This window comes from Haliotis rufescens, unplaced genomic scaffold (assembly GCF_023055435.1).
Source record: "Haliotis rufescens isolate VD_foot unplaced genomic scaffold, xgHalRufe1.0.p SCAF_36, whole genome shotgun sequence".
Classification (NCBI taxonomy): Eukaryota; Metazoa; Mollusca; class Gastropoda; order Lepetellida; family Haliotidae; genus Haliotis; species Haliotis rufescens.
Genome location: NW_025964068.1, coordinates 2,393,564 through 2,408,202, shown reverse-complemented (window position 1 = coordinate 2,408,202; position 14,639 = coordinate 2,393,564). Strand labels below are relative to the sequence as shown.

At 48.3% G+C, this 14,639-nt stretch overlaps 1 protein-coding gene across 8 annotated transcripts in view; it reads left to right on the top strand.

The window, feature by feature from the left end:
• The window catches only part of LOC124147724, a 227,360-nt gene that overhangs the window by 177,484 nt on the left and 35,237 nt on the right, over positions 1-14,639 (top strand). For all 8 annotated transcript variants that reach the window (XR_006862808.2, XR_007217981.1, XM_046518470.2 and 5 more), the window contains 3 exons: positions 4,399-4,512; positions 13,514-13,589; positions 13,795-14,013. Coding sequence is in view for 6 of the 8 variants with exons in the window: in XM_046518470.2 (XP_046374426.2) it covers positions 4,399-4,512; positions 13,514-13,589; positions 13,795-14,013 (409 nt within the window). In the remaining 2 variants the exon portion in view is untranslated. The remainder of the gene's footprint in view (positions 1-4,398; positions 4,513-13,513; positions 13,590-13,794; positions 14,014-14,639) is intronic.

Genomic DNA, 14,639 nt, shown 5'->3' with positions numbered 1-14,639 from the left:
CTCTTTCACATAACTAATCTACAGTGTCTGGTTGAAGTGATGTCTCTGTGCAGTGTCTGATACACAGGATAAGTGTGACAATGTGTGCAGGTCCCAATGCCAGAATGTGGGACTGTTTAGTGTGGGATCAGTTACAACCGCTTCATTGGTTCTGCCTTCACATGGTACCGCTATTGTAACACACTATGCAGTGACCAGCTTTGGGACGAACCTCACTCAAACAGGTGTTGTCTATCTAAATATGGGAAGTTCAGCATGACTAATGCAATGAAACTGACAAAAAGGTAACTCCTGGTTGGATCATTAGTGTTCTCAAGAGCTTCACACTGTTGTAGTCATTTATGATCATGTCACTGCTCAATGATATTGCTGAACTAGTGGGGAAGAGTGGTGAGTGGTGGTACCACTAGTGGGGTAGAGTGGTGGTACCACTAGTCGGGTAGAGTGGTGGTTCCACTAGTGGAGTAGGGTGGTGAGTGGTGGTACCACTATTGGAGTAGAGTGGTGAGTGGTGGTACCACTAGTCGGTTAGAGTGGTGAGTGGTGGTTCCACTAGTGGGGAAGAGTGGTGAGTGGTGGTACCACTAGTGGGGTAGAGTGGTGGTACCACTAGTCGGGTAGAATGGTGGTTCCACTAGTGGAGTAGGGTGGTGAGTGGTGGTACCACTATTGGAGTAGAGTGGTGAGTGGTGGTACCACTAGTCGGGTAGAGTGGTGAGTGGTGGTTCCACTAGTGGGGAAGAGTGGTGAGTGGTGGTACCACTAGTGGGGTAGAGTGGTGGTACCACTAGTCGGGTAGAATGGTGGTTCCACTAGTGGAGTAGGGTGGTGAGTGGTGGTACCACTATTGGAGTAGAGTGGTGAGTGGTGGTACCACTAGTCGGTTAGAGGGATGAGTGGTGGTACCACAAGTTGGGTAGAGTGATGAGTGATGGTACCACTAGTCGGGTAGAGGGGTGAGTGGTGGTACCACTAGTCGGGTAGAGTGATGAGTGATGGTACCACTAGTCGGGTAGAGGGGTGAGTGGTGGTACCACTAGTCGGTTACAGGGGTGAGTGGTGGTACCACTAGTCGGGTAGAGGGGTGAGTGGTGGTACCACTAGTCGGGTAGAGTGGTGAGTGGTGGTACCACTAGTGGAGTAGAGTGGTAAGTGGAGGTACCACTAGTCGGGTAGAGTGGTGAGTGGTGGTACCACTAGTCGGGTAGAGTTGTGAGCTGTGGTACCACTAATGGGGTAGAGGGGTGGTACCACTAGTGGAGTAGAGTGGTGAGTGGTGGTACCACTAGTCGGTTAGAGGGGTGAGTGGTGGTACCACTAGTCAGGTAGGGTGGTGAGTGGTTGTACCACTAGTCGGGTAGAGTGGTGAGTGGTGGTACCACTAATGGAGTAGAGTGGTAAGTGGTGGTACCACTAGTCGAGTAGAGTGGTGAGTGGTGGTACCACTGGTGGGGAAGAGTGGTGAGTGGTGGTACCACTAGTGGGGTAAGTGGTGGTACCACTAGTCGGGTAGAGTGGAGGTTCCACTAGTGGAGTAGGGTGGTGAGTGGTGGTACCACTAGTTGGGTAGAGTGGTGAGTGGTGGTACCACTAGTCGGGTAGAGTGGTGAGTGGTGGTACCACTATTCTGGTAGAGTGGAGGTTCCACTAGTGGAGTAGGGTGGTGAGGGGTGGTACCACTAGTCGGGTAGAGTGGTGAGTGGTGGTACCACTAGTCGGTTAGAGTGGTGAGGGGTGGTACCACTATTCGGGTAGAGTGGAGGTTCCACTAGTGGAGTAGAGTGGTGAGTGGTGGTACCACTAGTTGGGTAGAGTGGTGAGTGGTGGTACCACTAGTCGGTTAGAGGGGTGAGTGGTGGTACCACTAGTCGGGTAGAGTGGTGAGTGGTGGTACCACTAATTGGTTAGAGGGGTGAGTGGTGGTACCACTAGTTGGGTAGAGTGGTGAGTGGTGGTACCACTAGTCGGGTAGAGTGGTGAGTGGTGGTACCACTAGTCAGTTAGAGGGATGAGTGGTGGTACCACTAGTCGGGTAGAGTGGTGAGCGGTGGTACCACTAGTCGGGTAGAGTGGTGAGTGGTGGTACCACTAGTCGGGTAGAGTGGTGAGTGGTGGTACCACTAGTTGGGTAGAGTGGTGAGTGGTGGTACGACTAGCCGGTTACAGGGGTGAGTGGTGGCACCACTAGTCGGGTAGAGTGGTGAGCGGTGGTACCACTAGTTGGGTAGAGTGGTGGTTACACTAGTGGAGTAGAGTGGTGAGTGGTGGTACCACTAGTGAGGTAGAGTGGTGAGTGGTGGTACCACTAGTCGGTTAGAGGGGTGAGTGGTGGTACCACTAGTCGGGTAGAGTGGTGAGTGGTGGTACAACTAGTTGGTTAGAGGGGTGAGTGGTGGTACCACTAGTGGGGTAGAGTGGTGAGTGGTGGTACCACTAGTCGGGTAGAGTGGTGAGTGGTGGTACCACTAGTCAGTTAGAGGGATGAGTGGTGGTACCACTAGTCGGGTAGAGTGGTGAGCGGTGGTACCACTAGTCGGGTAGAGTGGTGAGTGGCGGTACCACTAGTCGGGTAGAGTGGTGAGTGGTGGTACCACTAGTCGGGTAGAGTGGTGAGTGGTGGTACGACTAGTCGGTTACAGGGGTGAGTGGTGGTACCACTCGTCGGGTAGAGTGGTGAGCGGTGGTACCACTAGTTGGGTAGAGTGGTGGTTACACTAGTGGAGTAGAGTGGTGAGTGGTGGTACCACTAGTGGGGTAGAGTGGTGAGTGGTGGTACCACTAGTGGGGTAGAGTGGTGGTTACACTAGTGGAGTAGAGTGGTGAGTGGTGGTACCACTATTCGGGTAGAGTAGTGGTTACACTAGTGGAGTAGAGTGGTGGTACCACTAGTCGGGTAGAGTGGTGAGTGGTGGTACCACTAGTCGGGTAGAGTGGTGAGTGGTGGTACGACTAGTCGGTTACAGGGGTGAGTGGTGGTACCACTCGTCGGGTAGAGTGGTGAGCGGTGGTACCACTAGTCGGGTAGAGTGGTGGTTACACTAGTGGAGTAGAGTGGTGAGTGGTGGTACCACTAGTGGGGTAGAGTGGTGAATGGTGGTACCACTAGTGGGGTAGAGTGGTGGTTACACTAGTGGAGTAGAGTGGTGAGTGGTGGTACCACTATTCGGGTAGAGTGGTGGTTACACTAGTGGAGTAGAGTGGTGAGGGGTGGTACCACTAGTCGGGAAGAGTGTTGGTGCATGATGGAGAGCTGCATGCATTCTTCTGTGCTATGTAACATGGAGCAGACAGCCAGGTATTTACCCACTGGCAGCCAGCCATACACCTCCCGACTCGGCACTTCCCAGGGATCTCAGGCTTACCATCACTGCTTGGCCATCAATTAGAACATACTGGAACTTTTATGTCAGTTTGAAATCATTTTCTATTCAATTCCTTTCAAATATGAAATATGGATTGCCTCAAACAAGTCAGTCAGAGAGGTTGAAATCTTTCAGGTGTTTTTCTCAACAACCTATTGTATGAAGTCACTCTGATCTAATTCCATTTCACCTCTGCACTAGACTATGGCCTTCCTTCAGCCTTACATGGCACTGCACTGGAAGAAATATGGCCCATGTGCTTGCAGTGTCCTAGTTTTAAGGTCTGTCCATTCAGCTACTGAGAAGGGTTTTTTCTTGAAACCCTGTCATAGTTAACAGTATGGGAAGAATCAGAAATTCTGAGTTTGTGGTATCCTTTACCATAAAGATTCCTCCTATTTCAAAATTGACACAAAGTATATGTTTTGTCACATCATCAATGCCAGTCAGGGGACCAGTGTCCACTTGTGGGTGTGCTGCTTTGCCGACAACTGTATGGTGTTGATCCTGAAAGATGGGAGATGAATGTCTGGTTGACTCACATGCTTACTCTGATGGTGTGAGTGCCAGGCTGCTGATTGTTATCACAGTTAACTGGCAACAAAATGATGAATCTCTAAATCCATCAAGAAAATACTAAGTAATTGATGTAAACTGATATTACCTTCATAAGGTAAATAAGATGCATTTTTCCTGTTGCATTGAGTATAATGTGCACAACCTTTCTCTGAGTAGAAACTTTAGGAAAGTTGCTGTTATTGGTGATTTGTCTGTCCTTACTGGTACTTTTGTTGAGGCGTATGGTGGTCACAGCACGACTGTTGAGTGGAACAGTGCCACACACTAGCCGACAGGCCATCATGTATGCTAATAGATCCTGTACACATTATGGCAATCATGAATCGTGCCACATTAACCACAATCATAATCATTTTTATGAGTCTGTATTCATGAGTAGATCATCTCAGTAATGTAGTAGTCATATAGTTATCCCAATTGATACAACACAAATAACTGAGCTGTTGTTTGGTTACAGAAGGAGAAGGGGTCTGTGACACGAGCCCAGCAGCTACACAGCAGCACTGACTCAAGGGGGGCAACCATGCCAACCTACGAGGACATCAATGATGAGGAGGAGCTCATGAAAGTTGTAAGTAAAACAGACACTTGTTGCAGGTTCTGTTGAGGGGTTTTAGGCAACCCTGGGATGTAAGCTAAGGTTGGGGGGGTTTGTAGGCCACCCTGAGATGTAAGCTGAGGTTGGAGGGGGTTGTAGGCCAGAATGGGATATAACCTGAGGTTGGAGGGGGTGATAGGCCAGACTGGGATATAACCTGAGGTTGGAGGGGGTTGTAGGCCAGACTGCGATATAACCTGAGGTTGGAGGGGGTGATGGGCCAGACTGGGATGTAACCTGAGGTTGGAGGGGGTTGGAGGCCAGACTAGGATATAACCTGAGGTTGGAGGGGGTGATGGGCCACAATGTGATGTAACCTGAGGTTGGAGGGGGCTGTAGACCAGACTGGGATATAACCTGAGGTTGGAGGGGGTTGTAGGCCACACTAGGATGTAAGCTGAGGTTTGAGGGGGTGGTGGACCAGACTGGGATGTAAGCTGAGGTTGGAGGGGCTGGTGGACAACCATGTGATGTAAGCTGAGGTTGGAGGGGGTTGTAGTCCAGACTGGGATATAACCTGAGGTTGGGGGGGGTTGTAGGCCAGACTGGGATGTAAGCTGAGGTTGGAGGGGGTTGTAGACCAGACTGGGATGTAAACTGAGGATGGAGGGTTTGGTTGGCCAAACTGGGATGTAAGCTGAGGTTGAGGGGGTTGTAGACCAGACTGGGATATAACCTGAGGTTGGAAGGGGTTGTAGGCCAGACTGGGATGTAAGCTGAGGTTGGAGGGGGTTGTAGGCCAGACTGGGATGTAAGCTGAGGTTGGAGGGGGTTGTAGGCCAGACTGGGATATAACCTGGGGATGGAGGGTTTGACTGGCCAAACTGGGATGTAAATTGAGGTTGGAGGGGGTTGTAGGCCAGACTGGGATGTAAGCTGAGGTTGGAGGGGGTTGTAGACCAGACTGGGATGTAAACTGAGGATGGAGGGTTTGGTTGGCCAAACTGGGATGTAAACTGGGGTTGGAGGGGGTTGTAGGCCAGACTGGGATGTAAGCTGAGGTTGGAGGGGGTTGTAGACCAGACTGGGATGTAAGCTGAGGTTGGAGGGGGTTGTAGACCAGACTGGGATGTAAGCTGAGGATGGAGGGTTTGACTGGCCAAACTGGGATGTAAACTGAGGTTGGAGGGGGTTGTAGGCCAGACTGGGATGTAAGCTGAGGTTGGAGGGGGTTGTAGACCAGACTGGGATGTAAACTGAGGATAGAGGGTTTGACTGGCCAAACGGGGATGTAAACTGAGGTTGGAGGGGGTTGTAGGCCAGACTGGGATGTAAGCTGAGGTTGGAGGGGGTTGTAGACCAGACTGGGATATAACCTGAGGTTGGAGGGGGTTGTAGGCCAGACTGGGATGTAAACTGAGGTTGGAGGGGGTTGTAGGCCAGACTGGGATGTAAGCTGAGGTTGGAGGGGGTTGTAGACCAGACTGGGATGTAAGCTGAGGTTGGATGGGGTTGTAGGCCAGACTGGGATGTAAACTGAGGTTGGAGGGGGTTGTAGGCCAGACTGGGATGTAAGCTGAAGTTGGAGGGGGTGGTGGGCCAAACTGGGATGTAAGCTGAGGATAGAGGGTTTGGTGGGCCACAATGTGATGTAAGCTGAGGTTGGAGGGGATGGTGGGCCAAACTGGGATGTAAGCTGAGGATAGAGGGTTTGGTGGGCCACAATGTGATGTAAGCTGAGGTTGGAGGGGGTGGTGGGCCAGACTGGGATGTAAGCTGAGGATAGAGGGTTTGGTGGGCCACAATGTGATGTAAGCTGAGGTTGGAGGGGGTGGTGGGCCAGACTGGGATGTAAGCTGAGGATAGAGGGTTTGGTGGGCCACAATGTGATGTAAGCTGAGGTTGGAGGGGGTGGTGGGCCAGACTGGGATGTAAGCTGAAGTTGGAGGGGGTGGTGGGCCAGACTGGGATGTAAGCTGTGGATGGAGGGTTTGGTTGGCCAAACTGGGATGTAAACTGAGGTTGGAGGGGGTTGTAGGCCAGACTGGGATATAAGCTGAGGTTGGAGGGGGTGATGGGCCAAACTGGGATGTAAACTGAGGTTGGAGGGGGTGGTGGGCCAGACTGGGATGTAAGCTGAGGTTGGAGGGGGTGATGGGCTACAATGTGATGTAAGCTGAGGTTGGGGGGGGGTTTGTAGGCCACACTAGGATGTAAGCTGAGGTTGGAGGGTTTGGTTGGCCAAACTGGGATGTAAACTGAGGTTGGAGGGGGTTGTAGGCCAGACTGGGATATAAGCTGAGGATGGAGGGGGTGGTTGGCCAGACTGGGATGTAAGTTGAGGTTGGAAGGGGTGGTGGGGTGTGTGGGGGGGTGGGGGGTGGGGGGGTGGGGGTGGGGGGGCGCCAGACTGGGATGTAAGCTGAGGTTGGAGGGGGTGGTTGGCCAGACTGGGATGTAAGCTGAGGATGGAGGGGGTGGTGGGCCAGACTGGGATGTAAGCTGAGGTTGGAGGGGGTGGTGGGCCAGACTGGGATGTAAGCTGAGGTTGGAGGGGGTTGTAGGCCAGACTGGGATATAAGCTGAGGTTGGAGGGGGTGGTGGGCCAGACTGGGATGTAAGCTGAAGTTGGAGGGGGTTGTAGGCCTCCATTGGATGTAAGCTGAAGTTGGAGGGGGTGGTCGGCCAGACTGGGATGTAAGATGATACTATGAATGGAGCAGCTGTAGTGTGTATGTTTATGCTCTAGCCATGACCTTTCTCTGTGGTGTTGTGAGCTCGGAACACATCAGATGCACGTGCTGCCTGAGTTTGACCCAGCCTGTTACCCCTTGTACATGTGTGTTGGAAATGGGAGGAGAAACATGAGGTGTGCGGACAGGTCCTCACTTGATCTGCATGCTTGTTGATGCTGGCAGGTAGATGATACTTAATCATTTCCATAGGTTCTACATTGTTACCTCATCCTTGGTTGGGGCACAGTGACTTACAGATCAAAGTCCCACATGTATACAGGTAGCCCAGATATGAGGGCAATGAAGTGATTCCATATTGGTAAATGTCAGACAATACAGTAGAATATGAAGCCAAGGTGGAAAGGTTCACTATGCTAATGTCCTTTCATTGTTCAACTGGGGCCCTTAAGGCAGGAACACCCTTGTGCTGTCCGTGCACCCATTCTCAGCTGCCTCAAGGATAATGTGTAAGTAGTCTCCCGTCTCAGTTGCCCTAATATATTATCTATTAAGTGGTAAAATATGTATTTATCACAATATATGAAATTGTTATTTCAATTGAAATAGTACTTTCTGCCAGAACAGCTTACAGTATGCCTCAATAACACTATAAAAACTATAAACAAATATAACTTTTGTCTTTACTTTTCAACTAAGTTTAAGTGATTGAGTGACCTGACAAAGTTGATTCTCATAAGAGAAAGTTTTAGTGTTGCAGATCACCTATAAAATTTTCAAATATGTAAAAGTTAAGTGTGCTTATAAAAGGTGGAGTGTGCACACACTACCCCTCACCCAACCCCGGTGTTCAGCATACTACCATATGATGTCTACCATTAGCCAGTCACTCAATGACCAGTACACCACCATATCATGTCTACCATTAGCCAGTCAATCAGTGACCAGTACACTACAATATCATGTCTACCATTAGCCACTCACTCAGTGACCAGTACACTACAATATCATGTCTACCATAAGCCAGTCAATCAGTGACCAGTACACTACAATATCATGTCTACCATAAGCCAGTCACTCAATGACCAGTACACCACCATATCATGTCTACCATTAGCCACTCACTCAGTGACCAGAACACCACCATATCATGTCTACCATTAGCCAGTCACTCAGTGACCAGAACACCACCATATCATGTCTACCATTAGCCAGTCACTCCATTGATCAGGTCCATCACTCATCATGACTGAACTAGTTACACTAAGTGTTGGTCTTTAAAGCAATCATCATATATCATTGGAGGGATATGAGTAACGCAACTAGTTGATGTGGCCCTCCTTGCTCAATTAACCACCTGTCAGCCAAGGAAGATATTATTATACAGTGATTACTGTAACCTGTAAATCCTGTAAATTATATGTCCAGAAATCGAGGACCTGTTTCTACAGAACAGTGAACCCTTGGATGTAGTGTACAATGTGTATGGCACATGTAGACAACAAGCACGGGAAGCCAAGATCTAACACCTGCTGCATGATAATACTTTCTCACTGTTTTCTGTTGATTTACAGATTCTTCTCTAAAACTCCGGATTAATCTGTTGCCTATTTATGTAAGCTTCTAACTGCTGTGGTGTTGTGAGATGTGCCCCATCCTTGAGACAGCTTGCCCTGCATTTCTCCCCAACCCTGCTGGTATTGAGCATATAGCCTCCCACTCCTGCAAACTCAGAGTATATATATCTGTGTGTGTGTGTGTGCGTGCATGCTTTATATGTGCTTCAACCCTTGTTGGCACAGAACATATATGTGCTTCCCACCTTGTTGGCACAGAACATATATGTGCTTCCCACCTTGTGGGCACAGAACATATATGTGCTTCCCACCTTGTGGGCACAGAACATATATATGTGCTTCCCACCTTGTGGGCACAGAACATATACTACTCAAAAGAAGTTAGGGATCACCCAATTCTTTCATATTGGTAATGTTAATCTGTCATGGCATGAGAGATTAACTATTGTAATATGAAAGAATCAGGTGATCCTTAACTTCTTTTGAGTAGTATATATGTGCTTCCCACCTTGTGGGCACAGAACATATATGTGCTTCCCACCTTGTTGGCCTAGAACATATATGTGCTTCCCACCTTGTTGGCACAGAACATATATGTGCTTTCCACCTTGTGGGCACAGAACATATATGTGCTTCCCACCTTGTGGGCACAGAACATATATGTGCTTCCCACCTTGTGGGCACAGAACATATATGTGCTTCCCACCTTGTGGGCACAGAACATATATGTGCTTCCCACCTTGTTGGCACAGAACATATATGTGCTTTCCACCTTGTGGGCACAGAACATATATGTGCTTCCCACCTTGTGGGCACAGAACATATATGTGCTTCCCACCTTGTGGGCACAGAACATATATGTGCTTCCCACCTTGTGGGCACAGAACATATATGTGCTTCCCACCTTGTTGCCACAGAGCATATATGTGTTTCCCACCTTGTTGGCACAGAACATATATGTGCTTCCCACCTTGTGGGCACAGAACATATATGTGCTTCCCACCTTGTTGCCACAGAGCATATATGTGTTTCCCACCTTGTTGGCACAGAGCATATATGTGCTTCCCACCTTGTAGGCACAGAGCATACATGTGCTTCCCCCTTGTTGGCACAGAGCATATATGTGCTTCACTCCCTTGAGAACATATATACTGAACCGCAAAAGAAACATCCCCCAAGTAACATTGCATGGAAAGTTGTCATTTAAATATCTGGGTAATTTTTGTCAAAGTTTCTAAAATTTAACACTACCTTGTCCAGAAAAATGAAATTTGGTGATAAAAAAACAAAGCAGATGACAATAAAACCGATTGCGCAAATCCGCGTCAATGGCACGTGAGTTCAGTGCAAATTGAAATGCACATGGGTTCCCCCATTTCTTACCCTATAAAAATCCACCCAGATCGGATAACATTCATTCGTTATTGAATTGCTACCACTTGCCAAGATTGACAAGAAATCAGAGACACCAAGCCCTTGGACGATTGCAAGATGGACAAACCGCCCGGCAAGTAGCCAATGCATTTCAAGTCCACGTAAGGACCATATACAGGCTCCAGCAACGGTACCAGACCACCAACACTTCAGATGACCGACCACATAGTGGAAGACCAAGGGTCACCACCTGACGTTATGATCGTCAGATTGTGCAACAGCATCTTCAAGATCATTTTGTTACTGCTGTGGAAACTGCTCGACAGACCATGGGGACACACCAGCGACACATTAGTGTGGACACCGTGCATTGACAATTGACAAGCAGACACCTCCACTGTCACAGGCCACACCGAGGACCCATTCTGACACCACGTCATAGCTGGGACCGTCTTCAGTGGGCAACACAGCACCAGCATTGGCACCACCAGAACTGGGAGTCTTCTTCTCAGACGAGAGCTGTTCGTGTAATCTCAACAGCAGATGGCAGAGAGAGAGAGAGTCTGGCGACGCTGTGGGGAATGTTATTCAGATGCTTGTGTTGTTGAGAGAGACATCATGGTGTCATGGTGTGGGGTTGAATTGGTCCTGCACAGAGGGTCGGCCCTGTGGTCTTCCAGAACATCGGTCCTGGGAGAGGCAATGGTGTCACAACAGCTCGGTACTTTGATCAAGTCTTGAAACCACACGCCATACCTCATTTGGCACGTCGCCGCAACCACGAGTTTCAGCATGATAACGCCCGTGCCAACACTGCGAGAGCAACAAGAGACTTCCTCCAGCAGAACCATGCAGTGGCCTGCCCTTAGTCCCGATTTAAATCCCATTGAGCACCTGTGGGACGAGATACAAAGGCGGTTGAATGAGGTCCTACCAAGGCTGACAACTGCAGCTAAACTGCTTCAGGCGTTCCTCAGAGTGTGGGCTCAAGTGCCTATGGCCTTCATCAACCACCTCATCCATTCCATGTATCGACATTGCACGGCAGTCATCAATGTACATGGCGGACACCTGAGATACTGACTTGTGATGCCATTTTCTCAGTGACTAGTGTTGTGTTTCACTTTAAGAACATTTGACACTTTAATTTCAGCCTTGATGATCAGCTTTGCCAAGTTTCATCTTTTTAATATGTCTCAAAGTATGTTTACAGTGTTTTGACAAATAAGGTTTCTCATATACGTTTCTTTTGTGGTTCAGTATATATTAGCTTCCCCCTTGTTGGCACAGAGGATACATGTGCTCAACCCCCCCCCCCCCCCCCCCCCCCCCCTTACTGTCCCAGGTACAGGAAGTCCCCCTGAGGGTGCTCCACCCATGCAACACAGGGTGTTCCACATGTTGCCGTAAAAGGCGATTTTGCTTGTCGTAAGAGGCGACTAACGCGGGATTGGGTGGTCAGGCTCGCTGACTTGGTTGATGCATATCTTCGTTCCCAATTGCATGGATCGATGTCAATCACCAGATTGTCTGGTCCAGACTGGTTTATTTACAGACCGCTGTCATAGAGCTGGAATAGTCCTGAGTGTGATGTAAAACAACAAACAAACAAACATGTTGTAAACATGAGTCTGTGTTCTACCTGCAGAGTGTTACATTTATGGTACATTGTGGTACATTGTGGTACATATGTGGTTCTTTTGTGCACAGGAATTTGAGGTTACATGAATATTGCAGTGTCATGTTCTATTTAGAGTTGGGTTATTGAGAGCAGTTTCTGTAGTTTAGAATTAGAGGAAGACTTTGATAGGCACTTAGAAGTTGGGAGAACATATCATGATTTATGTCTATGCACTTGCTAAGCATTTGCCTGATGAAGGAGCATGAATAAAAGAAGTTGCTATCCATTAAAAAGCGTCAATTGTTTTCATAGAATTACAGGGTTATTGATATTAGGGGTCTCTAGTGTAGAGTTAGGGGGTTATTGAGAGTAGGGGTCTCCAGTGTAGAGTGAGGGGGTTATTGAGAGTAGAGGTCTCCAGTGTAGATTTAGGGGTTATTGATAGTAGGGGTCTCTAGTGTAGAGTTAGGGGGTTATTGTGAGTAGGGCTATATAGTATAGACTTAGGGGGTTATTGAGAGTAGGGGTATATAGTGTAGAGTTAGGGGGTTATTGAGAGTAGGGGTATATAGTGTAGAGTTAGGGGGTTATTGAGAGTAGGGGTATATAGTGTAGAGTTAGGGGGTTATTGAGAGTAGGGGTATATAGTGTAGAGTTAGGGGGTTATTGAGAGTAGGGGTATATAGTGTAGAGTTAGGGGTTTTTTGAGAGTAGGGGTATATAGTGTAGAGTTAGGGGGTTATTGAGAGTAGGGGTATATAGTGTAGAGTTAGGGGGTTATTGAGAGTAGGGGTATATAGTGTAGAGTTAGGGGGTTATTGAGAGTAGGGGTATATAGTGTAGAGTTAGGGGGTTATTGAGAGTAGAGGTCTCCAGTGTAGATTTAGGGGTTATTGATAGAAGGGGTCTCTAGTGTAGAGTTAGGGGGTTATTGTTAGTAGGGCTATATAGTATAGACTTAGGGGGTTATTGAGAGTAGGGGTATGTAGTGTAGAGTTAGGGGGTTATTGAGAGTAGGGGTATATAGTGTAGAGTTAGGGGGTCATTGAGAGTAGGAGTCTCTAGTGTAGAGTTAGGGGGTTATAGAGTGTGGGGTATATAGTGTAGAGTTAGGGGGTTATTGAGAGTAGGGGTATATAGTGTAGAGTTAGGGGGTTATTGAGAGTAGGGGTATATAGTGTAGAGTTAGGGGGTTATTGAGAGTAGGGGTATATAGTGTAGAGTTAGGGGGTTATTGAGAGTAGGGGTATATAGTGTAGAGTTAGGGGGTTATTGAGAGTAGGGGTATATAGTGTAGAGTTAGGGGGTTATTGAGAGTAGGGGTATATAGTGTAGAGTTAGGGGGTTATTGAGAGTAGGGGTATATAGTGTAGAGTTAGGGGGTTATTGAGAGTAGGGGTATATAGTGTAGAGTTAGGGGGTTATTGAGAGTAGGGGTATATAGTGTAGAGTTAGGGGGTTATTGAGAGTAGGGGTATATAGTGTAGAGTTAGGGGGTTATTGAGAGTAGGGGTATATAGTGTAGAGTTAGGGAGCTGTTAACTGATGGTCATTGCAGCCAGGCTGTGAACACAAGATCCAATAAATGCCAGCATGTGAAAACGTCGCTCCTGATATTCACACTGATTCTATTCCGTTGGTTCTATACTGACGATGGAATGTGTTAATGCCTCTAGATATAGGAGACATTTGTTGATGTAAAAAGTACAGCAAATATTTTTCTATTTCTGTCTCCCTATGTGTAAGGAAATATGACTTTTGTTCAACAGATGAGCAAGACAGATGACTTTGATGAACGAAAGAAGATCCGTGCAAGGTTAAAAGAAGTGAGAGAAATAGATAAATGTAAGTTACCCTGACACACATATCACATAAGTTGAACATTCTTGTCTTTGACATTTGAGAAAATAACCAGTGTAAACTATTAAAAAGTTCTGTAACAGGTCAATAACAGGATTGCTGATCAAGCCTCCAAATGATTCTGTTCTAGAGGACTAGTTTGGGAGTCCCTTTAGATCTTGACGTCTTTTCCTTTGTCCTGGCTTTGTAGTGGAGCGAGAAGCAAAGCGGATGCAGAGGGAGAAGGAGTCGGAAGATGTTGTGAAGAAGAGGTTCGAGAAAGCAGAAGAAGATAAGAAGAGGAAGATGCAGCAGTTCTCAGACATGGCTGCCAAACCCTCTTCTGTGGCGACAACAACCAAGACTGGATCTGATGGAGCCCAGATAACCACAACCACCACTACCAGCACATCCACACAGAAGGCAGATGGTAAGTAGACCTCAGCCCCTGCATCACCACCACCACCAGTACATCCACACAGAAGGCAGATGATAAGTAGACTCCAGCACCTGCACCACCACCACCTACCCCACCACCAGCACATCCACACAGAAGGCGGATGGTTAGTAGACCCCTGGACCTGCATCACCACCACCACCACCACCACCAGCACATCCACACAGAAGGCAGATTGTTAGTAGACCCCAGCCCCTGCATCACCACCACCACCACCACCACCAGTACATCCACACAGATGGTAGATAGTAAGTAGACCCCAGCCCCTGCATCACCATCACCACCACCACCAGTACATCCACACAGAAGGCAGATGATAAGTAGACTCCAGCACCTGCACCACCACCACCACCACCTACCCCACCACCAGCACATCCACACAGAAGGCAGATTGTTAGTAGACCCCTGGCCCTGCATCACCACCACCACCACCTGTACATCCACACAGAAGGCAGAAGGTAAGTAGACCCCAGCCCCTGCATCACCATCACCACCACCACCTGTACATCCACACAGAAGGCTGAAGGTAGGTAGACCCCAGCCCCTGCATCACCATCACCACCACCACCACCACCAGTACATCCACACAGAAGGCTGAA